The sequence below is a fragment of the Cervus canadensis genome, chromosome 7, assembly GCF_019320065.1.
Source record: "Cervus canadensis isolate Bull #8, Minnesota chromosome 7, ASM1932006v1, whole genome shotgun sequence".
NCBI lineage: Eukaryota > Metazoa > Chordata > Mammalia > Artiodactyla > Cervidae > Cervus > Cervus canadensis.
The window spans coordinates 45532514-45559163 of record NC_057392.1 but is presented as its reverse complement, the minus strand read 5'-3'; the positions used below and the strand labels follow the sequence as shown (position 1 = coordinate 45559163).

At 44.9% G+C, this 26650-nt stretch overlaps 1 protein-coding gene across 15 annotated transcripts in view; it reads right to left on the bottom strand.

The window, feature by feature from the left end:
* The window catches only part of KALRN (kalirin RhoGEF kinase), a 671401-nt gene that overhangs the window by 34868 nt on the left and 609883 nt on the right, over window positions 1–26650 (bottom strand). For 8 of the 15 annotated variants that reach the window (XM_043473173.1, XM_043473170.1, XM_043473174.1 and 5 more), the window contains 12 exons: window positions 26083–26186; window positions 25837–25906; window positions 25427–25513; window positions 24448–24540; window positions 23638–23688; window positions 22700–22777; window positions 19320–19505; window positions 18782–18953; window positions 14910–15148; window positions 12912–13165; window positions 9215–9338; window positions 8076–8135 (listed from right to left, as the gene is read on the bottom strand). In XM_043473173.1, coding sequence (XP_043329108.1) covers window positions 8076–8135; window positions 9215–9338; window positions 12912–13165; window positions 14910–15148; window positions 18782–18953; window positions 19320–19505; window positions 22700–22777; window positions 23638–23688; window positions 24448–24540; window positions 25427–25513; window positions 25837–25906; window positions 26083–26186 — 1518 coding nt within the window. Of the gene's footprint in view, window positions 1–8075; window positions 8136–9214; window positions 9339–12031; window positions 12622–12907; window positions 13166–14909; window positions 15149–18781; window positions 18954–19319; window positions 19506–22699; window positions 22778–23637; window positions 23689–24447; window positions 24541–25426; window positions 25514–25836; window positions 25907–26082; window positions 26187–26650 lie in introns of those variants that run through there. The other 7 variants (XM_043473177.1, XM_043473188.1, XM_043473190.1 and 4 more) reach the window with 3 other exon arrangements.

Genomic DNA, 26650 nt, shown 5'->3' with positions numbered 1-26650 from the left:
CCTGGTTTCTACAAGACTGATTCCTTGATTTTCACTGGAATTTGTTCTATGGGTAGTACATGGTTGATTTTCACAAAATGTTCCATGTGTTCCTGAGAAGAACATAAAAGCACTAACTATTGGGTAGAGTTATGAGTGTCTATGTGTGAAGCACATTGTTTCATGGGGATTTCTAGTCCAAAGTGAAAGTCAAACCAGAAATCACACCTCACGTCTTGTCTGACTTTTTGTGACCCCATGGACCATACAGTTCATGGAATTCTCCAGGCCAGAATAATGGAGTGGGTAGCCTTTCCTTTCTCCAGGGGATTTTCCCAACCCAGGGATCAAACCCAGGTCTCCTACATTGTAGGAGGATTCTTCACCAGTTGAGCCACAAGGGAAGCCCAAGAATACTGGAGTGGGTAGCCTATCCCTTCTCCAGGAGATCTTCCCAATCCAGGAATCGAACCAGGGTCTCCTGCATTGCAGGAGGATTCTTTACCAACTGAACCATGAGGGAGGCCCCTTCTAGTCCAAATCCCTCTCCTATTCTTCAAGTTTTGCTTTAAGAACATTGTGTTCTCAAAAATAAAAGGAATAAAAATATGATTTACACAGAATAATGAAAAAAGATCTATCCCATCTCACAAAATAATAGAGGAGAAAGGAACTAAAAGGTGGTTTATTGCGTGCACATACCGGTCTCTGGTGTTCATAAGGACGGGGCTGGGGTTGCAGTGGTGGTGTTATCATTTCCCTTCTGTAACTCACATTTCCAACGTGGAATCTACAATCTTGACTTTGAATATTCAAAATCTTTATGCATGAGTGTCCTGAGGTCTCATCCCTTAATGATTTAACCTTGATCATATCCCGATCCCCCAAACCTCTTTTACTGGGGAAACAACCTCCCAGAGTCTGTGGACCCACAATAGGTTATGATGTGCTCTGAGGACAAGGGCCAGAGGAAGACTGACTTGTGGATTCCCACGCCCAGTGCCTCTTCCGTGAGGTCCCTGAGCTGAACACACAGCTGCTGTCGTCCCTGTTTCCCCTACCAGTCATTCCCTGCCTTTCACTAGCGTTCCTTTCTCTCCCTGTCCTGCCCCTGAGGGTTGGGTATCTGCCACCTCCCACTTTAGGTCTACTGCAACAGCCCTCCAATCGGCCTGTCCGTCCCCACTGTGTTCAGTTAGGTGCCAGTTACTTCCTAAAGTCCAGAATGAATCATCCGGACTCTGCCCAACAACCTTTGACTGCTCCTCACTGTCCACTGGATCAAGTCCAGGCTTCCTAGCAAATCCCCCGAGGCCTTCAGAGCCTGGTTAAAACTCACCTGCCAGGCTTTATTTCCTACCACTCTACCCACATACCTAAACCCCAGGTACCCAGATAGCAGTCTCTTTTCAATATGTGCTAGGCACTCTTAAGCTCCTTCCTCACCCTTCACACTTCTCCAAGACTCTCTACATTCTATCAGTCCCTCCAATCCAGCCCCTGACATTGTGTGAAGCCAATGACCATGCTCACAGGTATACTGGGAGACAGGTTGTGAACATACAACCTTGGGACAGTTACTTAACCTCTCTGCTCTCTCACCTGTAAAGCAAAAACAATGATAACAGTACCTATGTCATGGCGCTGTTGGGAGGAAAGGACTCAGTATGGAGTTGGATACATAGGAAAGGCTGATAAACAGGAGCTACTGTTACTAGCCCAGCCCTGAGTGGCTGTTAAATATTCACTGAATGAGTACCTGAATGGCTCTATGACCCCATAAGAGCAGATTTCAGAGTTCCTATATAACAAAGGCATTTAATTGAAGCCACCTCCCTCCAAGAGACAGCACAGAGAGGGCCTAATTAACATAATTTGTTGGCCCTCTATAGTACTCACTGCAATGCCTTGTATCAACCAACTTGTGTTAAACTGAATTGACTAGGAAATCATGTTGAGCGGGCCTGTAAGTGGACCGTGACAGCACGGGGTGTAAGCAAGGGAGGTGGTGGCCTCTGCTCCTCTAATAGCTGGCTCTTAGAGAGACTTCTCCTGGGTCAATAGCACCTCATAATCTCATCAGTGTATGACACAAATGAGATAGGCGAGGCTTCCAGATGAGGGTGAGGGTGTGCTGGGTGACTACTCTGACCTGAAAAAATAATTCGGACGTTTCCGGCTCTTGAAACTGGACCTCTTTCCTGGCATTTATGGCTGGACTCCTGAGTCACTGGGAATGGGTGTGGTGAGGCCAAATAATTACCCCAACTGTCAAGGGATTTAAAAAGTTGTTGAGGAAGAAATTCTCCTCCAGCAAGCAAATGTGCAACAGGGGACAGCCTGAAACTGACCTTCCTTAAGAAAGGAACTGAGCCTCACTTGGGGAGCAGACTTCTTCTCTATCACATGCCAAGTCTGTCCTCTCAAAGCACCACAATTAAGACCTGCTATTTCTATCAGTTATATGACTGTGATCTTTCTGAACCTGTTTCTTCTAGGAGGGTAAGAAAACCCCATCTTCACCAAACGGTTGGAAGGAACAGAAAGCATAGTAGACGTGACTATGCTGTGGAAGAGCTTGTAGTGAATTCTCTTGGGAGAGAGAAACACTAGCTTCAGCCAGCTAAGTGCTCCTCTCCCAGTGGCAGAATATAAATCAATCTGCATGTAGAGTTAGAGCTAAGCTAGGCAAGAGGAGTGAGTCTCTGGGCCCAACCCATCAGATCTATTACAAAGAAAATATTTTGTAAAAATAAAATGAGAGGAATGTGATGCTTCACCTTCTTTTCTCCAAAGAGTTCTTTTCAGAAAAAAAAAAATTCTTTTTATGAAATGCAGAAACAGGCACCAGTGGAAATACACTGGCAATGCAGGGAGGTCAGTCACCCGACCAGGGGTGTAAAAGTTTCCTTGAATCTGTCTGGCCAGGTTATTTTGAAGCTCTGGATCTGGGACAAGGCACTGAGGCAGCTAAGGTGGGAGCAGCAGGCTAGCTTTTTGAAGATGTGAAAGCCAGGCCTAGGGAATTGTGGGTCTGGGGCGGGAAAGAAAGGTCAGTTCTGGCCACTCAAATCCTTCCCAGAGCCGGAAGTGGACGCTCCAGCTGGGGCTCGGGAGGAAATGTACCCAGGCCATTCCTGCCATAGTCCCTGCAGAACAAGTTTCGGGGGCAAAGCACAAACCTTTCTATTTTCTCTTCTGTTGGGGCCTCATTGTTCTCAGAATCAGAAGTTCAGGAGAGCAAAGTCTTTTGATAGTATACCTTAGACCAGCATGAGACTCAAAGGGTTCAACATCTCTTACATAAACACCCGTGCTCCCAGAGCTCTGTGACCTCTCACGGAGAAACCCCCTAGGCTCAGAAAGGCTGACCTGCCTGAGGCCTCACAGTTGACAGTCCTTAGACTGGAGTCCAGGTTTCCTGGCTCCTGTGCCAGTGTTCTTTCCATGTGATATTGCCTTTGTGTGATTTTTTTTAAGTCCTGCTTCAGCCTTGCAGGGCTGGGATGGGTGGAAAAGATATTCTTCGTTGAGCTGGAAAACTGAATAACAAATTAACAGAGGAAAACTGGCACTGGAAGGCACATCTTCTTGTCTGCCAGAATCTGTGTTTTAGATTAAAAACAACCTGAAGATGGGGGTGGGCAGCTCCAAGAGGGGAGCAGGATAGTGTGGGTGGGGGAACAAGGGCCAGGAAAACCAGAAACAGGCTTCAGGGCACCTGCTCATTTTTTGAACAGAAAGTCACAACTTCCTCTGCCTCGGTTTCCTCTTCTAAAAGTCTTGGAAGGGACTGGAGAGATGGCGGATGAAGTGGAGTTATTGTTCAGCGGCTACAGTTTCAGTTTGGGATGATGAAACAGTTCTGAAAATGAATAATGGTGATGGCTGCACAACACTGTGAAAGCACTTAATGCCACTTAAAACAGGTAAAAATGGTAAATTTTATATCATGTATATTTAACCACAATAAAAAACAAACAAATGAAGGGGACAGTGTTAACTAAAGGTTTCCAAGATTCCATCAACTCTGAAAGTCTATGATTCTTACCCTAGTTGGAAATTTCTTTTCAAATTAGCTTCACCTTTCCATGTGCTTTCTCTCCCACAGGATCCCAACCCAGTTCTTACACAGCAAGCACCAACACCCACCCCCTGGAGTTAAATGTCTCATGGTTGGCATTATCACCACATGTAGCCTGTGTTATGGCTGAGGATGGCCCTGTGTCAAATGGCTAGCTAGGGCAGAGATGCCATCTTTTTAGAATCATGACAACCTCTTACTCTGATGGACTGACCATCTCTGTTAAAAGTGGTATTGGCATTAAAAAATATTAACATGCATTTAATTAACTGGACTTGACATAAATGCTAGGCTGAAGGCTGAGGCCCAAGTTTGGGAGGTTGGGTCAGGCCTTCCTACGCCAGTATCTGCTGCAGGCAAGCAGCGATGCTGAGGTTGGAGGATGGGTGCCAAAGCCCAAGCATCGAGTCTTCAGACAACTTTTCAAAGGTGGCAGGGATGTGGGAACCCGTGTAGCCTGGGTCCTGGGAGAAATCCAGTGCAGCTCAGAAAAACCCAGACTTTTCAGAGATGGGTGTGTTAGCTGAGGGTGGAGGCTGAGCCTCAAGTCTTCAGCCCTGCCTCCCGCCTGGGTATCAGTACAAACACTGGGCAGGACAGGGTGAGGAGCTGGCAGGTGGGTATGTGGTGCCTAGCCCACCATCACACCTGCCTGCCTTGTCAACAAAAGACAGTTGGCAGTCTAAGCTCTACTGGGAAAAATGAAGTAACATTCACCTGTTTCTAAGACAGCCTCGTGTTTGATTTTCAGCCTGATTTGACTCTTCTTCCATGTACAGACATTTCTCTCATTTATAATATCCCCCTCCATTGCCACTCCCAAAGTGTAATCAGTGCAGGGTAAAGAACAAGACTAAACTATGGACAGATCTAGTCATTTTTAGAATGGTGCCCTCTGAGGTGTGTTCATGGATCAGCAGGAGAGAAGGGGGCTGTGAACTGTGAGGGGATCGCATAGAGCCAGAGCCAATCCAGCAGGGGCTGGTGGTGTGGCTTGTGGTCCTGGGAGTGGGAGGGGAGGTTATGCTTGAGAACACTCATGAGCATGTCTCCATAGGGGAAGAAAAACGATGTACACATCAGAGCAGAACTGCCTCCTTTTACAAAACTGGGTGTTCTCAGAAAGCTTTGAAAATCAGATTCCTAGGATTCAAGGTGCTTTATTTTCCTCTTACTAGCTTTCAGGGATGTGCCTGTATGTCTCCCTAAAATTGTATGTTAGGACATATGCCAGCCCTGAGGGTAGCAGTCAGCTAATGTGTAAGCAAAGACCCCAGAAAACTCCTCCTTGAAGGAACCCTTCAACCCACTAATTGAGAATAAATAAAGAATGCTCTGGAAATTATATTTGTGCAGAGGCAGGAGATAAGAGCCTATACATAACTAGGCTTGGAATCAACATGCTGGCATCAGGTCAAGGGTGGGCAATCAGCAGGGCAGGACTTAGCATTCAGAGATCTAACATTGAGCAGTGCACGGGGTGTGTGGAGTGGATGTCAGCTGGGAGGGCTCAGGCCCAGTGGATCTCAGCAGAGGTCATAGGAATTACAGCTCAACTCAGCTCAGCAGGGCACAGGGACATGCTCCCAATGAGACCACACCTATTACAGTCATCAAGTGCAAAAGCCTGGGGCCAGACTGGGCCTGGAAATGATGCCCAAAGATATCAATTTAACAGCAAGAGTTCTTTATGAGGTGGACAGCCCACATATTTCTCAAACCGGGTCTTTAAGATATAGCTCTTTTCAGTAGGCACCCCCAAGCCATTTTCTTCTGCAAGGGACATTGCAATAAAGTGCTATCTATACCTATCCCTTGAGAAAATCCTCAACTTATATTGAATAGGTTAACTTTGTATATCTTATTTGTCATCTGTGTCTGAAAATGCTAGCAGTATCATGATGCCTGCTTTCTCTCAGCACCTGCTTCTGTGCTCAGAGTTAATTTCAACATAGCAACACAGTTTAAGAAGAGCCCGATGATTCCTACAAGGATCCATATGAATGTTCAAGGGCTACAGGCACTTCTACTACAGAAAACTTGATTAACCAGAATATTTGCAGCTTCCAACTCCTTCAAGAGTTCCAGTTCTGCCTCAACTGTTACATCTGAAAACTATTCATACATGCATCAACACAATTTTTGGCTGTCTTCATATCAGCATTGACATCCTAACATCTTTCCTTATGCAACCACTGCACCTCCCTGTGCTCAGGCTCATGTGAAGCCTTGGAAGAACAAGAACCCAAGAAATGTGTGCAATTTACAAAGCAGGGCTAAAACATGCACACTTGCAAGCTTTTGCTCGTCTAAATGCAGAACAGAGCATTAATTACATCAGTCAACCTCAGTGTTGACTCATGAGAAGGTCACCTGGTCCCACACCTCCCTGTGCCCAATTCTTCCTCTAAAGAGCAGAGAAGGAAAGTCATTCTTCTCCCCCTAGTCCACCAGAGCTGAGAAACGTCCCAAATTGCCTTGTAGAACACAGATACCTGGCTCTCCCCCCTTCCCTCCAGGTATTTGCAGATGACATTTTCAGGACATGCCAGCAACACTAAGGTCTGGAGATATAGGTGCCATGAGGCATATCTCCGAGCTGACAGGTGTGGGCTCCCCAGAAGTTGGTGCTTGTCTTGTGAAATGCAAGGAAAGCAGAGCCAGAAATTTCCCCCACCTTCCTCACTCTCTAAGATACACTTAGACTACGAAGGCCATATACACTTCCTCCCACAGGGGAGCACCGCACTGGCCCATACCTGCCAGATTTAGCTCTGTGGCAACACCTGCAGCCACAGGGGACTATTTTCTCCAGGTAGATCTCTCACTTTCAACCACTAGTCTCTGGCTTGGTTCAACTCAGCTAGCATCTTCCACCACCAAGTTATCACTCCCTGGCTTTTGTGCTGTTTGTCATAATATGGTGGTGGCTTTCTTTGGGATTAGGTCAAATTAGAATAAAGGTCCATTTAGTTAAGTGAAAAACACAGGGCTATAAAAAGGAAAAGTTCTTAAAAATACATTCTACCTTTTGTGCACAGAAGAACTCTCAAACTTTTATCCATTATCAGGGATGTGGGCACAGATTTGGAGAAAAACATTTCAATTTACTGGGAAAGACAAAATGGTGGGAAAGCCGAGTTTGCTCCAATTCTCTAGGGTTTGTAAATTTATGATGCTTGTCAGTGGTGAGCCATGTGAAAGTCCTAATTCTATAATCCTGGCCTAGAAGGAGTTGAAGTTGATTGGATGTTCTTGCTGGTGACGATGTTGGTTTCTCTTCCACATTCCTGTAACCCTGTGGTATAAGAAAGGCCCCTGAACTGGGTTTCAGCCTCCTTGTCTCTAGAGAGGACTCAGCAAGGCCTATGGAAGGCAGGCTGTCCCCAAGGCTCTTTTCCTTCATGGCAGGTGCAGCTACTGCCCAGGAGCCCTGGGGAAGAGCGGGTTCTGGAGTTGCCATGATCACTCCTCATTTACTATCGGCCAGCTATACACAGTGACCAGGGGCCAGGTCATCCCACAAACCACACCTAATCCCTGATTTTACTGGTGCCTTCAGGGAGGAATTAGCCCCAGAAGAAAAAGAACATAAAGGGGAAAGGAAAAAGGGAAAAGGGAGGAACTAAAAAAATGGGTTCTTCTCTTTAATTGAGAACCAGTCACTATTTGTAATGGTATTTTCCATGAAAAAATGTTTTCCAAGTCTCCCATTATGATGCTGGAGATTTTCTATACAAAGCCAAATCTTCCAAGGAAGAAAATAATAAGCAAGCATTCAAGAGAACCAGAAGTTTTTAAAAAGGCATCTAGGAAGAGTTTTTTTTTTTTTTAAATCAAAATTAAACTGAATTCAGTTCTGTTTTGTTTTTTATAAGTTGGATGGGACACCCAGAAATGTCCTAATATCACCACGTATCCTTGACTGGCTGGTCACTTCAGCAAGGTCACTGTTACAGAACACATCAAAACAGACAATCATTGTAGTAAAGAGGACAATAGCTGCTTCTACCTCCATGCTAGTATTAGGGTCAAGATCATCACACTCTGACTCCTCGGAACTGTTCGTCTCCTTGATGGGCAGCATGAGGAGGGGGAAGAAAGAGAACACAGTTAGAACACAGGCAGCTTTGGCTAGAGAGTGGGGAGAACTTAAGAGAAGCATGAACAATGGGAAACCGGGCAGAGAAAAACCAGGTGCTGTTGAGGTGGGTGCGTGTCACCTGGGGTGGCAGCATGCTCTTTTCAGGGAGAGCCGCTCATCTCACAGGAAATAGCAATGGAAGCAACCAAATGAAGCATCAGTGCTGTCAAATTTTAGCTGTTGTCTTCTGTGAGGCTGGACTTCCCAGGTGAGGGTGAGGGAGACAGTACAATTTCTTTTCCCCAAGAAGGACATTCGAATGGGTTTTGACTATTCCTATTTTCCTCAGGAAGACTCAGGTAGATAATACACATTATAACAATATTACACATCAGCAATCTAATTTCCATTGTCCAGAGGCAGATCTTTTCTGAGGGCCCAACACAAAGAAAACAGATCACATCATTTCAAGATGGGGCACAACAAGGACCTGCCGAAGCTTAGAATCAGTGAGTTCATTATCATAGTTGGGTTATTACAGAGCAATAGCTTGGGCTTCATCAACATGCCTCCCTTCTCTGCCCAGGCATAGGCCTGAAGGTGATGTCTGAATTCTGGGGAAAAGAAATGAAACTTTACCAAGGACACAGTAGCTCTTACATTCCAAACCTCAGACTTCAAAGGGTTGGAGGTTTGGAAAACAGCTCTAATCTCTTTACCCTGCATGTATTTTTAAACCCCAAGACACTGAATGGGTGACTTTGAGAACTTTACTATGAATCAAGCATCTTGCATTTCTAAGAGGATAAATAATACTGCAGATAATTTTGCTATAAAACATCTGCATAGTATAAGAAGGAAGGTATAAAAGAAAAAAAAAGAGATACTTACTTACTTGAATCGAAGTTGCCAGGAGAAACAAAAAATAAAAAATAAATTGATCTCGCATGCAAAATCCTACTAAACTACTTCCCCTCTGGTCCCCATCCACCCAAGTCTCCTTGTGAGAATGCTGCAGGGTGGGGGTAGATGAGAGCTCGGACACAGTTCCAGAATACCTTACTCACTTTAACAGAGACTTTGTTGCCCAGAATATCCTTGGGTTTACGAGGCCCTGTGGCTTCATTTTTACCCGTGTTCTCCACTTCTGCCCGCTTTCTCATGCGTAGAGTATGCCATGAACATGACTTCCTGTTGTACCAAAAAATGCACCAATCAAAATGGCAGGTCAAGGCAGAGTGAGCGAGGCGGTGGGTGGGACTGCCACCCTCTGGTGAGCCAGCAAGTGAGGCCCTCTAGTGAAGTCCTGGCTGCAGAGGCCCCAAACCTGCACACCAGCTCCTGTGGTGGAGGCTGGCAGTGGATCTCACCTCCAACAGGAAGTGAGTGAGGATGAACTTTGATCCCTCCCAATAGATGTGCGAGGTTGGTTGCAGCATTGGAGGGAAGAATGAGAATGGAGTTACTAAACTCTACTGAGGGAAGCTTTTATATCATATTGATGAGGGCTTAGAGGACTCAGGAATTCCCTTCCTAAAGGGTATGGTGGATGGGAGAAGACTAGGGGTGGGGAGTAAAATAGAAAATATAAGGGAGGTATATTCAATAGTGTGTAAGGTACTTTTCCAGGATCAGACACAAAGACCCAAAAGGATGATAATGAGGTTTCCATCTCATTGTTTGTATTTGGGCTGTGGCCAGTCCCAAACACTGTGTAGTACAGATAGGAAGTTCTAGGGCATTGACTTAACAGACTGGTGAGCACCACTCATTTATCTGGAGGATTTAGGATGAAGGGTTGATATTCTCCACATTATCCCATGTCTGTGAATACAGAGATCTGTCAGCCACTGAGAGGTTCTAGAATTTTCCTGTTGGGAGAAGACTCAACATGTGCTCTCAGGGAGGTGAGAGTAGCAATGCCCTTTCACGCTATCCTAACTTCCTTCTTCTCACTAGGGGGTTTGGAGCTATTTCTTCATAGACCTGTAAAGAGAGGCTAGTGTAGAGCTCTTGAGTTCCACATATGTCACAACTCAAAGACAAAGACATCAAAAGTCAAGCCACAAACAGCATCAGGGACCTGGGCAGGGACCGTCAGTTTCAGATGTGGTCACAGAGTTTGGATGATGTTCTATCATGTCTGGAGTAAGTGAGGCTGGCTCCTCTCCAGTGTCTCCTTATCAACTTTAGGCCTATACAGACAAGGCTCAATTAACAGAGAGCCTTCATTAAGGGAGACAGGGGAGAGAGAGAGACCTATGAGATTTAGGAGGAAGGCAGATGCTCCAAAATACATAGCATCTCCTCCAGAAAACTCCACAAATGTCAGGGATTTTAGGATGTTTTGGGGAAGATGTGCTCAAAATATTTATCACAAACATGGAGGTTTAGCAATCTATGTTCTGAGTAGGAAAGAGTGATAATAGTCATGTCCTCAATTTTTTTTTTTTTTTTTGGAAAGCAGCTCCTACAAAAGGCAAGAAGGAATCTCCTGGCCAGACCTTCTCTTGTATCTCCTAAATTGGCAGGCTTCCTGGGATCCCTTGCATAACAGCTGTTCACTTCAACAATTGAGTGAGAACTGGTCACAGAAACTAACTTCAGGTAATATCATCTTAACTGCAGACTTTGATGCCCCATCTTTACCCCCAAAGCAAAGTCCCCGCTCATTCTGAGAACATCTTGAGTCAGGGAGGTCCCTGCTGAAAAGACTCCTAGGGCAGCCAGCACAGTGTGTGTGTGCCTGAGCATGGGGGTGCATTCCTATGTTTATCACAACCTACAAGTAATGTTGAGAAACAGACACGAAATAGTACAAGAGGCAGAACAAACTTAATTTCACTATTCTTTTTCCCAGAAGAAGGCGTCATCATTTGGGGATCTTCCATCTCTTGGCCATAAGCCCGGGGACTGATGTGGAAACAGAGACATTTCAGTGATATGTATCCCGTAGGCATCACAACCAACTCTGACACTTGTGGTCACAGCCCTTGGGAGGGTGCAACGAGTGTCCTTCACTGATAAATAGTGACCACTTTCAGTCCATTGCTTCTGTTCCACTCCCACTAACCCTTGTGCAAGAACTGCTGATAAGGAATCAAATGAGCAATTGGTATTTGAATCTGCTCTCTTTTGCCTAGTTTGACACCCTTCCTACCAGTCTTCCTTTGGAAGGTGTGAAATGTGAACAAAAGATGTGAAGGTGAAAAGCGAGAAGTGCTGAGTGCCCAGATAATTAGATCACAACTCATTATGAGTTAGCTAGCACTGTAAGTCATTGATTAATAAGAACCTGAAGGCTTTGAGGGCCTTTATTTCCAAGGCTTCTGAAACCAAATATCTAAAGGATAAGATGAATGGGGTCTATTGCCCTTTAGGGGCCACCGCTGATTTCCAGCTGGGCCTATGGTTACCTGGAAAGGGCAGGGTGAGGTCAGCAAACTGTCCCCTGGGCCAGAGAAAGCACCAAGGAGGTGCAGCTCTGCTGGTGTTGCTGTTCAAGTATCTTATGTGAGTTCCTTTTCCCTGGTCACCGGTGACCACTCAGTGTGGAGAGCAGTGGGGGCTGCAAGCCACCCCATCACCTTCTACACTAGCCATTGATTTACATCAGCACCTCCAGGTCACCCAGTTGGACAGCATTTGATCTGCATCATCCCTCATCTTAGAGGTTAGAGAGAACCCATGGGGGCTGTTTAGAAGGGAAGGCTAGGGTTGGAACTTTGGTGGCAAAGGCACTTTTTGTTTAGAAAAAAACTGCCAAAGCATTCAACCAACTCTTAAAGGAAAAAAAAAAAAAAAAGAAGAGGAAGAAAAAGAATAATCATTTGTACATTTAAAAGTTCCAGAACAGTGCAATGAGGAAAAAGGGTCCACTAGTCTTTAACCTCATTAAGACATGCTCATGGTAAAAATTTATTTTACATATTTAAAATAATACATTTAAAATTATTAGTTACATTACAGGTACAATGATGAACATTGTGACTCTCCATTATATTGCACAGCCTGACTTCATCCATATGGGTTTCTTTAAATAGTGCAAAATACTCTATACAGGAATGTGTTTGGAAGGGCCTTCGCAACCAAAATGAGGAAAAGAAATATCTTACAAATGACCATGAACATATATTAAAGTGACAGGGGAGGGGGAAAATTAGAAAAAAAAAGTTACAATCTGTACACAGGAATTTCCATAGACAAGCAAAAAGTTCCCTCTCTCCTGGGAGAAGCAGCAGGCCTCCGACCTATGCAGGTCTGTCATTTGTGCTAAGGTAATTTTTTGGAGTCAATCAAAAAATAATATATATATATATGTGTGTGTGTGTGTGTGTGTATATATATATATATATATATATCAGTAACTTAATACAATATAAATAGAAGTCCAGTCCAGTGAATCCTGTGGTGGGTCAAATGGAGCAACAGGAGGCATGCCTTTTGTCACCTAGGGTTTCAGTAGGGTTCTTTTCTTAACAAGGGGTGGTGGGGAGAGAAGAAAAAAAAAAACAACAGAAAATTATAAATGAAAAGGAAAGAAAACCACCACTGTTACCACCACCACCAAAGAAAAAACTGAACAATCCAGCCCAGATGCCCCCTGCTGCATGTGGTTCCAGCACTCAGACCTTGGTTCTGGTGGCGCTGTCGAGAATAAGCAGCAGTAACTCCCTACCATGTGTTTGCATTTTTATGTTCTTTGTTTTGAAATTTTTTTAGATCCACATACTCCTCTCCCGGGGAAGCCAACGAGGCACTTACTTGATGCTCCCGTCACTATTTTCTGTGGCTGCCATGGCTTTGGTGAGGGGTGCCAGGATGCTGCCAGGGACCCAGCCCTCAGCAGCGGGGGAGTGGTCGCTGGCGGGCTGGTACACCAGGCACATGTTCTGCTGGTTGATGGCGAGGACCTGGACAACCTCACCTTGGCTCACACAGATTTCATTCTCCTTCAGTGCATAGTAATCTTTGATCACGGCCATGGATGAGGCCCCATTGCATCCTCCCAGGTCACTCTGCGAGGAGACAGAGGTGAAAGGGACACAGATACAGGAAGGCTGGTTCACACATGCTTGCTCTGCACCCTTGTGTGGTTAAAAGCCAATCTTCCTACTAGCAAGGTAAATAGCAGGCAGAAATTATCCTGAGAAATGAAATTATATTCATAAATGGGATCTAAGAATGTATTTTATGGCAATGTTTCATTAATATTATAATTGAGGGTGTAAAGGTGGAGATAGTGCTCAGCCGTAGGGAAAGGTATAAAAACACCTTCCATGTGGAAATCCCTCCTTAGCATGCACCTTCCTGCCATCATCCTCCAGCTCATGGGAGGAAGAGTGTGGCAAAGGTATGGGCATATGTAAGCACCTGGGCAAAGGTCAGGTCAGTGGTCATAACCTCCCAATGAAAAGAACACAGATCTTTGATACATTTTTTTCTTCCTTTTGAAAAAGCATTGATCTTACTCTACATTCTGTCCCTCTTTGAGACAGAAGTAACAGTGAGACATTTGTCCAATTCAAAGGCCAGGTCATGACTTATCCTGACCCAACTGCTGTGGGAACAGAATGCATCCAGATCCCCAGCTCCACCCCTCCTGCCAGTACTCATTAATATGAAGGAGCCTGCCTCCATGACTTTTTCACGTGACTGCACCGGGGAAGCTACTTCAAGACAGACCTGCAACTCCTATGGATACCTGGCTGCCTCACAGCATGGTGAGAGCCAGAAATTCTTCAGTAAATTAGTGTGACTTCAACTTATTCACAAGGGCAAGGGATTTTTAAGATAAAAAAATCACTTCCAGGTGATAAAACAGGTCAGTATAATTACTCTAACACAGAATTGAACTTGGACATCAATAGTTAAAAAAAAAAAAAAGAGAATTCCTTGGTGCTTTCACTGCTGAGGGTGTGGGTTCAATCCCTGGTTAGGGAACTAAGATCCCACAAGCTGTGCAGTGTGGTTGGAAAAAAAAAAATCCGTATCATCTAATAATTTGGGTAAGAAAAATAAAACTATAAAGTAAAAACATATAGGTAAAAAATGTAAACATTCCTATTCATAGAGCCATTGAGTTCTAGAGGAAATGGATGAGATTAAGTAACCCACTGAGGTTCTAATGCAAGACACAAAGTTCTGAGCTGCAGAATTTGAAATGGAAACCAGATAGCCTAACTTCTGATCTAGCACTTTTCCCATTCGTTGTCATTTCTACTACCTTGTGGGGTCAAAATAGCTGTGTACGTTGATGATTATCCTCATGACAATGTTTGAATTGTGGATTATCTGTGATAAATGTCTAATCCAAGGCTAGCTTCCACAGTCACACATCAAGGGCAGCACCCCCTTGCTGCATCAGCAGCATGGGTGGTGAAGAGCTGTGGGCTTGCTTCAGCAGCTCATCTTTAGAAAGGGCAATCTCTTTAAGATGTCAAACCCTAGAGTTGCAACTTTTAGGTGGTCCACCTCACAACTCCTCTATTTGCTACAAATCATAATTGCTACTACAATATTACCTACAGCGTTTCTGCAGATGGCAACAATAGCCCTTCAACACAGAGTGTCTGAACCTGGGGGAAACTGGCCTAACTCACTCAGTTTTTCAGAGAAGGAAGAGAAATAATTGAGACTAGAAGGTATTTACTGGATTCTTCATGCTAAAACAATCACCATAGAAAGATGCTACTTTATAAAGTAAGAACAAAGGTTGTGCCCTCAAAGAGGGTGAGGTAGAGGTGATGGGCCATCACTTACCTTGCTGGCCTCAAACTTGTCCCCAGCCTGGTGGTAGTCAAACCCTGGACTGCCATTGGAGGTAGATATCTTCAGGGGTGGCAGAGGCGGGTTATAGCTGGAGCCCTTTGGGGGCTTCTCAGAGCCCACGGGGATGGAGGAGTAGGGCCTCGGGCTGGCTTGGGGAACCCTAGCAGGCTGGGACCTCATCACGGCTGTGCTCCTTTCTTTCCGCTGATACTCAATGGGTGACTGCAGGGCTACAGGGAAAGAGCAGGCTGTTACTCTCAGCTTTGGAAATCCCACGAGGACTCGGAGGCTCATGAGGTGAAGGCTTTGTGAGAGACAGAGTGGGGATACTCTGTATCCCCAGTATCATGAGGAAGATACTGCCCTGTTTTTAATGAATGTATAAGCTACCGAGAACTATTCTTAGTGTTGTCTAAATGATGAAAATGTGAAACCAAAATAGTACAAAAGGAGGGAGAGAAGGCTCTGTAGTACGTGTACATGTGCATGTGGCTGGACACAGGGACGAGTCGGGGTGGTAATAGGGAACTTCAGAAACTACCAGCCCTCTGGCCCTCAGGCCAGAAACTGCCAGCCCTCAGCCACCATGCAGGCTCTGCAGGGTGGAAACAAATGGGAAGTGGGTCTTGGGAACAGAATGGAGTCAGAGTCCCTGGTGCACAGGGCCATGGCCCTCTGTGGAGGAAAAGGAGATGAGGCAGGTAAGGGAGGCTCGAGATGCCATGGTGTAAAAGATCTAGAAAGTCAGGTGACTGAGTCTGGATTTAATTCTGAAGATCATGAAAAGTGACTGAATTCAGTGAACTTGCATGTTTTAAATGCAGGTGCTGGCACCAAAACCTTGCAGCAGGTCAGGGGAAAGATAGGCCAGGCTGATCAGGAGCCCTGAGATGGTGACAGGACAGAGGCGGGACCCGAGCAGAGCGTGGGAACAAGGAAGGGGTGTGGCAGGTGCTCCAGCGGGAGGCGAGGCTGACACAGCCTAGATGGGAAAAGATGGCAAGAAGCCAGGGTCACTCAAGTTTGGGGGCTGGGAGAATGGTGGTCAGTGGAACTCAGGAGACAGGGGAAAGCAGTCTTGAAGAGAAAGACATGAACTTTGTTTTCCTGAGTTTAAGGTGATAAAGTTCCAAGGTCTGAGTAGTAAAGAGGTATAGCAGGTAAAAACCACACAGGTCAAATTCTCTAACAATGACTTCAAGGCTGGCCTGATTATGTTGTTTCTATCAGTGTTCACTGTAACAAATATTTAATTGGGTTAATGGCTGAGGCCCAGAGAACTTTCCATGATGAGACTATTTCTATAGTAATAGGTAGTAGTAACTTTAACAGGACTCAACATACGGTTCATATTTCCTTTCCATCTGAGGCCTCAGGACAGGAAGGCTGACTCTGAGGTGCCTGCACATGTGACTATAAGTAAAAGCCTGGCCCCAGTCCATTGTCACATCCTTTGTCTTCTGAGTGTGTCAAGTGCAGCATAGGCTGCTTCCAGACCTCGACCTTTCTCCTTGGAGAACATTAAATATTTAAGCATTGAGAATTGAGTTCAGTAATAGCTTCATAACTCACTATAATTAGGGGAAAGTTTTCTTGGAACCAGGTATCAATACAAGTCTGGAAAAGTGACTATGGTCAAAGAAGTATCATTTCAGATCTGAAGCAGATAGCAAGACAGCTGTGAAACAGACTGTAGCAAACTGATTTGATGAATCAATATCCATCTCATGGAGCTGGGGTTTTACTTTGATTATATTCAATAATTATGCTAAAGAGTTTGAAAATGGCATATCTTCTTAAACAAGCTCCATAGAGAGACTGTCTTCTTCTACCAGCCTCAATCTGCATAACTTAAGTTTTAGGATTAGGAAAGTTGTGCATCTTTGGATTGGGTTTGTATCTGGCTGACAGATACAGTGTCTTATACCTGATTGTTTTTTTTTTTTTTTTTTTTTTTTGCTGGGAAGCTCATAGACAAATGTATGCCCTACCACTAGCAACTATACTGCAGTTTTGGGGTTAAGAACCTGATTTTTTTTTTTCTTTTTTTTTAAGAACCTGATTTTAAGTTACACGGCTCTTAGTTCAAGTTTTATTCTAGCACCTACTGGTTTTCTGACTTGGGACCAGTTTATTTACCTCTCTGAGCTTCCTCTTCCTCATTTGAAAAATACAGTGTGATAATATGTGAAATGCTCAGCACCATGTCTCACACAGAGAAAGGACTCAATATATGGGTGGGAGCCATTATTGGTACTCATTTATCTACAGTTTCAATTTATTGTCCTACCTTATTTTTCTTTTGTCCTGAATTGATGAACTTAACAACTTCATTTCCAACTTAGAATCTATCAGAAATTCCTAATAGAATGCAATTTAATGAATGTTTTTTATATTTCACACATTTTTGCTTAAAGTTACTTTATCCACATAAGCATTAAATCAAAGTTGTATGTTCAAAAGCTGTGAACAATACACAGCTTTCATTACTATCCCTTAGGGCTGGGCTGGTGTTTAATTTTAGATTCTTTAGAATTAGAAAGAACCCTAGAGATCACATAGTTTAGTCTTTTTTTTTTTTTACCAGATTGTTCTACAGCTAGGAGACCAGGGGCATGGCCCAAACTCTATGTGTAATTGCTTTGAAGACTCATGTTGTTGTTTTAGTTGCTAAGGCATGTCCAGCTCTTTGCAACCCCATGGACTATATAGTCTGTCAGGCTCCTCAGTCTATGGAATTCTCCAGGCAAGAATACCGAAGTGAGTTACCATTTCCTTCTCCAGGGGATCTTCTGACCCAGGGATTGAACCCATATCTCCTGCATTGCAGGAGAATTCTTTACCACTGAGCCACCTGGGAAGCCTTGAAGTCTCATGTTCTACCTTAAAAAATCAAGGCATTCTACCATATAATCTCATGTTATTTGTTTTAAAATAAATACAATGTGCTAAATCCCTTACCGTGGAGTACAATTGATACCTGATGATCTCACAGGCTCTCTGGAGTTATCTGGAGATAACAGAGGCTACACTTGGGTATGGGAGGTGTGCTGTGTTTTCCTGCTTCCAAAGCTGCAGAGTAGATCGTTCACAAAAAGAGCCAACCAAGGCCCAGCGACACGTCATGACTTGCCCAACGTTCATCACCTCTAGTCTCTCCCCACATCATTCAGTCCATGCTAGACACCCAGCAATTGCTCTATGTGCATCATTTGAAAGAGACCAGATTCTAGACTAGAAAAGGTGATACGCCTAAGGGTTGGACGTGTATGTGTAAACATGGGAACACATTTGGCCATACAGTACTCCTGTAAGTCCATAGAGAATGTCATTCTCTGTGTAAGTGACAATTTGTTCCGGGAAGCTTCAAGGTATTCCTGAAATTTAGAGTTAGCAATCACCTCTGTTGGGAGCAAAGAGGGATTTGAGCTGATCTGCCAAACTCCCAGTTATCTCTAGATAACACTAGAGAACCTCTGAGATTACCAGCCATTAACTACCAAATGGAAAAATACACATCATTGATAGCTGGCCCCTGAGACAAAGAGAATGTGCTCATTTCAGATTTTGGCCCCAGTTATTACCAGCTGGTAATGGTGGCCACAAGGCACAACTTCTGTGTCAAGGCTGTAAGAGATTCTCTCTTCTTTTGGAAAGATGGCCTTCTTTACCATGTCCTATCTGCCCACTTGTATATTTGGGTTCAGAAAAATTCTACACAAAGTGTTTCTGAAAACTACAAGGTTGGAATGCATGTAAACGTGATCAGGGCTCATTACTCACCAACAGCCCAGACCCAAGGGGGCTCAGAGGTGTGACTTTCCCTGAAAATGGCCTTCCTAGAAGCCAGACCCAGTACCTACCATTTAAGAAGTCTCGCTGTGTTTCTAAGACTTGGTTGATGTCCTGCACCCAGGCCTGCTGGATGTCAGCGTTGGCGGCTTGCAGAATGACCCTCTCTGAAGTCTCCCTGTTCAAAAGCGCAAACTTGCAGGGGTCATTGTCTACATTCTCCTCCAGGACCAAGTAATTCATCTGGAAGAAACCAAGGGGATCCTTTACATATCTAAGTGGTTTAAAAATATCAACAACATATTACAGTTCCCTCAAGTTTTTATTTCAGATGTTTCCAAAAATGTGCCCTGAATCTAACAGCTTAAATACTTTGGTTTCTGTCTTTGACTGAACGACATGATCTTGGAGAACCTGCATGACCACGTTAGAGACTGGCGCCAAGCTGTCACTTTTTCTCACGATAATCAACCTTCAAGCCTGAAGGCTACAAGCCAAAAAGGTCTTCAACGTTCTGGATCCTCACTTATGCCAGTGCCTCATCTTTGGGAAGCAGCTCCCTCAGTGTGCCTCTTCCTTGCCCCTCCTCACCCTCGCCTGGATCCTCACCTTGATGCTCCTTTTGAACATGTAGCCTGGGGTGAGGGATCCCTTCCTGAGCAGTTCACTGAAGATGACGATTTGCTCAAAGAGGAACACACGCCTCTCCTTGGTCCGTGACTGCATGCCAGCATCCAGCTCAATCACATAGAATGTGTCCTGCTGCAGCAGCTTGCCCTGAGCAGTCAGGGTCCCCTGATGGGAAGAAGGGCTGGAATGAAGTAAGTGAAAGACAGGGAGATGACCCCAGCCCTCTGGGTAACAGAATCTCCCCCTCTGGGGACATGGACAACAGACCCAACAGCAAAAGCCTCAGGTTCTAGTAAGAGACTGAATCAGGGTCCGTCTAGGGTAGACTGTGACCACCTTCCTTCTTATAGGGCCCCAGATGGAAGGGAAAGAAGGCTACAGAACCATAAAGAAGCAGTTTGGGGAAAATGCCAGAAAGAAGATAAAATTATTAGCTAAAAAGATGTTCAGGAGTTGTCCTGGCCCTTATTTTTTTTAGGAAAAGGAAAACAGAAAGTAGGTGATGCTGGAGCTGGAAGCAGACTTTCTGTCCTTGGAGAAAGTGTGCCACTGAGAGGTGTGCCTGCCTGGCCCTTGTGAGAAGATCCGGGGTACTCTCATAGCCATGGATCTAGAACCAATCTAGGGCCAGGGAAATGATGGAGGCAGGACCACACACACACACACACACACACACACACACACACATCAGATGAGTTGGGCCCCTCTCTTCTATTATTTCAGGCTGATGAAATTCTGAGACCTTCATCTCCTGCTACAGATCAGCAGGTACAGCTGAAGTACTATCAATCGGTGCCCTTATTTTATAAGCTGATGGATATTTTTTGGGGGTCCTGGAATCCTTCTTATAATGTCTCCAGTTGCCAGATCACTTGACACCCAGTCTAGGAGGTAGAGCATATTTGGTTTACCAGTTCTAACCAGATTTTCAGAGATACTGTCACATCTTTCAAGGGAATCTAGCCCAAGCCAGCAAGTCTTCACAGATGCTACTGGAGAGCCTTGCTTTTTCTACTGTTCTGCTGCCATCTGAGACAGTGACCAGAGCGCTGCCTCTAAACTCTCAGCTGACAACTTTTGTCCTTTAATGCAAATGTGGAATATTCTCTGCACCTGATGACTTTTTTCAAACATTACCCAACACACAAGCTATTTTCCTTTCATGTTCCTGAGAAATGCCAGCCCTTTGCTTAGATCATGGGCCTTACTGTCAAGGTCAGCAGCCAAACAAGCTTATCTCTACCCTGGTCCAAAGTTAATATTAAGCCAGTGACCAGCTCTAAAAGCTCTATTAATATTACATAAGAGCCTGACCCAAGAGTTATAACCCTGCCAACACTAAAGGGAAAGCTAAAGGATGTAAAAGGGAGGGAATCTAAGTGAAGGAGTTAACTTCTCTCTGACCCAGAGCCAAGGACTTCAGAAGGAATGGTCCTCCCCAGTTAGCAGAAGGAATGCAAAGCAGACTCTCTAGGACTTAATGAAAAAAGGAGATGGTAGTGGTTGACTTAAAAGAGAAAATAATTCCACCCTCCTATGTGTGTCCTTCTGTGGATACATGCACATGTACAATATGGTTCCTGTGAAGTCTGACTGGGTCAGAAGGCACATCAGATGTTCCTCCTGTCAGTGGTCAGTTCCTCCAGAGACCAAGAGAAATTCAAATCAGACTCTTGCTCAGAAAAACACAGGGAACATCAAGGATGAAGGGCAAAAGGAATTACCTGGCTTGTTCAGAACAGCCTCAGACCTGGCATAATTCCAAGCAAACAAGTGTAAAATGTCATCTAGTGTGACTTAAGAAATACCATGTGAAAACTTGAGATGTATTTCTGATGCATGGCCTTTCTACTCGAATACCTCAGGTCTACTGTGGAGAACAGGAACCTGTGAAAAAAATTAAGAGCAAAGAGGACCCTCCACATAGTTCCTGATCACAACAAAGTGATGGAAATCAGACAGGGACAGCAGGATGGGCTGTAAGGGCAGAAAGGACAAAAGAATTTGGCTCAAAACCATTATTAATTGAACTCATTAACCCAAACCTGGATATAGCACTTCCTAACCTTACATATATATCAGTCTGCCTTATGTCTATTTCATTCTAGTTTAGCCAGAAAGAAAAGTCCCCTGTTTCCAAAATGAAAAATGCAATCTTACAAGATTATTGGGAAATAGGATTAGAAGATCCACATCTTTCTCTAAGGGGTTCAACAACAACTATAAGCACCTGTCAATAATTGCATTAGTTCCAGTTTTATCATATTAGTATTTAAAATAGACTGTGTTTAGTTAATAAATGAAGTTTGGCCATAAACTAATAACAGCCACTTATTAAGCTTAAATCAGGAAAGCCAATTTGCTCTTCTGAGATTCACTGTTTTGGGTTGAACTGAATCCCCTCTCCAAGTTGCATGTTAAAGTCTTAACCCCCAGTACCTCAGATTGCAACCTTATTGAAAGACAGAGTCTTTACAAAGGTGAACAAGTTGAAGAGAGGTCATCACAGTGAGCCCTAATCAAATGATTGATGTGTTTATAAGAAGGGGAAATTTCCACAGAGGTATGTACAGAAGGAAGATGATATGAAGACACAGAAAGAATGCCATGTGAACATGAAGATGGCCATCTACAAGCCAAGGAGGGAGGCCTGAACAGACCCTTTCCTCACAGCGCTCAGAAGAAACCACCCTTGCCTACACCTTGATCTCAGATTTCCAGCTTCTGGAAACACTTCTGTTGTTGAAGTCTACAGTACTCTGGTTATGACCACCCTAGCACACTAACTCTGGTTATGGTGGCCCTAGCACACTAGCATATTCAATTGAAACCCAAATCCTGAGTACATTCAGCTGTTTCTCCCAAGGCTTGACTCTTCTTGTCAAAGAATAGAAACGTGCACTGTGATGTTTTAGAGCTTGAAACATCCACTTAACTAAAAAGCCAGCCACTATGTAGACCTGTTTATTAGAACCACCCTGTCAGGGAAAAAAAAAAAAAAGTTCCATTTTTCCCTAGTTCTACTCACACCACATAGTCCTACACTCCCTCACATTCCCAGCATTTCTCAAATAAGAAAGAAAAGGGAAGAGGTCATTGGCAGGTCCATGGCTATAAAGAATCTTGGGTCTTTCCAACCCCCTTGGAATTCTGACTGCAGCTTGGTTGACCTCCTATGACTGCTCTATTGCTGGAAATCCTAAATAGGTGCATCTTCTAGGCCCGTGAACTAGAGGGGCCCAGGCACAACGGCGTAGACAGCAAGTGAGACAGAGAGGGTGGGCACAAGGCTTCAGAGGGAAGCCTGGGTTCCTGCTGCCCTGAAGAGAGAGGGCTAAGAAGCCTTCTTGAGAGCTCACCTCAAAGCCCTGCAGGCGTCCCAGGTTCATCATGTCATTGCAGCGTTTTGGAACAAGGCACATTAACTCCACTGCTTTCTGTGGGGGAAGAAAAGCAGTAGTCATAACCAGGAGCAGCACTTGGGTGGGGGGCTCAGGACAATTCCATGCTGGAAGACTGAGGCCTCCTGGTGGCTTCTTGATCCTAGGAAAGGACACTGGTCCCTACTGCCCACTTTGGAAGAGAATGGATTTCCTGTTCTAGTTTGTGGGGTGTTGGTCATCCATGCAGAGGCTCCACATGAATCAGTGACCACATGCAGGAATGAGGCTACCCAGTCCATCCTTTTTCTACCTTCCCACTTTTGTTTATCCATTTGCTTTCCTTCTCACATTTTTCTTTCTTCTCTTTGTTGCTTTCTGGCTGCCCAAGCAACAGCTTAGCCTTGCTTGCGAAACACTAGAGGTTTTAACCTAAAATAACCTGCCAGAATGGTCTGTAACCACTCTGGCTTAAAATAATCCCCATGGTGATGTTGTCTCAAAGGACTTCACTTAGAGGGTAATCCTCAGGGCCCAGGGAGGGAGTGAAAATGGAATAATTTATATGTCAGCTTCAAATAGTATCTGGATTCATGGATAAAGCTGTACACTGAAACACCCAATCTCTGCAGGATGTTAGAGGGCTCAAATGCTACCCTTTCCCACCACATGTCACTGGGAGCCACAAAGAGAACATCAGTGGGGCTAAACTGTGCCCTGGCTCAGGTCTGGATTCTTGCATTCTTGATAAACCCTCAGTGTGCTCCTCAGCGCTTGGTACTCCTCATCTTGCTGGGTAGCTGTATGAGAGGAGTCAGCTTGGATCCTCTATCCTCCAGAGCCAATCCTTCCCCTTTAGAGGCAGACATTCAGTACTGTCCCCTGAGAAGCATCAGCATTTCAAGCAGAAAACTCACCTCAATATCTGAACACTCCAAACCAGCCTTCTCGCTGTATCTTAGGAAGTCCTAGCAAGTGGGGAAGCAGGGAAGGGTGAGGGGAGGGTAAAACCAGTTAGGAAAATACAGCACTATAAAAAAAATGAAGCATCATTAAAAACCAAGATGACACCCAGAAGACTCCTCCCCAACAGAGATGGTAATGCTTTGTAGTAGCTGAGATATGAAGTTATGAGTCAGGGTAGACAAAACCAAACACAGAAAACACTCAAAGACTCAAAACTACGGGTAGAGGGGAGGGGCGAAGAGGAGAGAGAGTGAGTGAATAGGGACAAAAGGGGAATGATGACGAGAAGGAATGGGAGACAAGACAGTTAAATATCTCTTCCATTTGCCTTATATTTCTGTAAGACAAGTCAAATTAAACAACTTTAAAAAGTAAAAAATGATCAAACTTTAGGTTTAACTCATCTGAGGTTTCTAGGTTTTTTTGCCTTTTCTTTCTCGGTGAATTCTTCTCTGATTTTATGCTCTTATAATTTTTTAGTTTTTAAAGGTTCCAAATCAGTCGGTGACAGCAACAACGTAAGAAAGTGATTTGGAAAAAAGAAAATAAAATAACAACCAAACTTAAAGGCAGGAACAACAGGCATGCAATTTATTTGGGGGCAAAGGTGATGCAAATAACCAGCAGGTAAGGTAAAAACCCACGTGGGCCTCCCACAGGAAAAGTGTGGTGGAGACAGAACCTCCAGCTGACCTGCTCCCTAACTCAGAGCCTGACTAAGACCCTGCTCTGGCCCTGAGCAGGGTTCACAGCCCTCTTACCTTGAGGAGCAGTTGATATTTTGTTATTCTCTGAATGGGCTTGATAAGGAAGTCGCTAAGTGTCAGCCTTTGATTTATCTCTTGTTTCACCTCCTGGAACATAAGGGAGCTACATTATACAAAAAGGAACCAAAGAATTGGGGTGCTCTGGTTCTGGGTTCAAAGGAAAGCAAGGCAGGTCTTCGTGTTTGCCAGCAAAGGTTTAGAATCTACAAAGCACACGATGGGTAGAACTACCTACACAATAGTTCATTTGTTAACACATAGCATACCTCATCATCACCTTCTTATCTATCAAGCTCTGTGACCCCTTGTGTCCTTGCCCCTGTTCTGGGGACAAGCTAGAGTGGATGTTCCTTTCTCTCTTCCCCTTCAGGGTCAAGTCAGAAAGGAAGGGATTCCCCTGGGACACAGAGGCCGAGGGGCTGGACCCTGGACTGAGATCTGCAAATGATTAGTTGTGGGCTCTTTCCTAGACAAGGTGTTGCCCCTCCTCCAGCAAAATAAACACTTCCAGGTTGGGGCAGAACAGACACTTTGAGGTGCTTGCTGGATCTCTGGGAACAGGAGCAGAGGCTATGTACAAGGTGCCTATGAGTGCCCCCCTGGGAGGAGGAGGGCCCTCAGCAAGCAGTCTCCAGGGCCTGGTGATGAAGACTGGGGGCGCAGTGGGCTCTGGGGCCATGGAAGGAGGACTGGAGCTTCTGTAGCAGTCTCCGAATTACAGAGTTGTTCTATCAGCAGGGACTCCAGTCCACTTGCTGGGCTGCCTCCGCTCCTCTCCAGCAAAGGGATTCATGAGAACTTAGCCAAGAAGCTAATTAATGGCTCCGAGGAGGCGGCTATCTCTGTCCTAAGGGATGGGCAGTGCTGGGTGGGGTTCACCAGCCGATGAATGACGGTTGGTATTTCTGAATGGGTTGGTCTTGGCCTGAGTTTCTTGCCCCCACTCTGGTTCGGCCAAAATCGAGCAGCTTACTTCAAAGTAGGCATCGTACTCGGCGACAATGTACTCAGAGCGCGGCTTGTTCTGGCAGTACCACACGTAGATGTGCAGCTTCCGCTCCTGCAAAGGAGGGAAGAGGGAAAGGCGCTCAGGCACCTGTGCCGTGCAGTCAGCCCCAGCGCGCTAAGCTGGTATAAGCATGGAGAAGAGGACACAGATCTGGTTCATGCTCTGGGGATGCACCAAGGCAGCTAAACGTCAGGGACAGAAGAGTAAACATAGTGGGCAAGAGCCCAGCTTCCAAACTGCCAAGGAAGGGAGGAAAAAAAACCCAACAGCTCAGACAGGGATGAGGAGGAAAAGCAGAGAAGGGAAGGGATTGTAAAATGCATGCAAATGAGTCTGGTGTGAGGGGAAGGGGTGGGGTGTGGGGCAACACTCACATATTTAATAAAGAGCTGTGCCAATCTGTCTTGCTCCTGGATACATTTTTCCAGTTCACCCAGGAAAACACTAAAGGAGGATGGAGAAGAGAAGAAAGCCACATTCTTCAGAACTGTATTACTTTTCAATGAGGAGATAAATGACAGAAGACTCCCCCCAGACTCCACCCTTAAGGTCAGACGCGGGAGGATGGGAGCGCCCCCGTTTCCAGGACACCCTGATCCTTAGGGCAATGCAGGACTTACTCCTTATGCCAATCATAAATCTGGTGAATATTTCCAAACACGATTTTATCCTTTCCTCGCATGTCCTCGGGGACACCCTTTTCTTCTATTCTCTTCATGAAGCCCTGCAGGGCGGAGGCAATGGTGAGTAGAGCATTTCAGAGAATATTTCTGGACCAAGCCCCACCCAGCAGGCTGGAGGAAGCCCACCCTCTGTGTAAGGAGAAGGGCAAGGGCTTCTGTGGTTTCTCACCACTCAACCAGGACTTCACCCTTATGCAGAGTGACAGACAGAACTTTCTGAAGTTCTGGGTCCCTTTCTTTGTCTCCAGCCCCATTAAGAAAGCAGGACAAAGAAGATATAGTTGGCTGTTCCTCTCCTGTCTCCCAATCCAAGTTATGTCTTTGAGGGCTTAAAACTAGATGTGTCTGACCTAGAAATGTCTTAATATGTGAATACTTCAGCTTCTGTAACTAGAGAAGGACATGGCAACCCACTCCAGTATTCTTGCCTGGAGAATCCCATGGACAGAGGAGGCTGGCGAGCTACAGTCCATGGGGTTGCAAAGAGTCGGACACAACTGAGTGA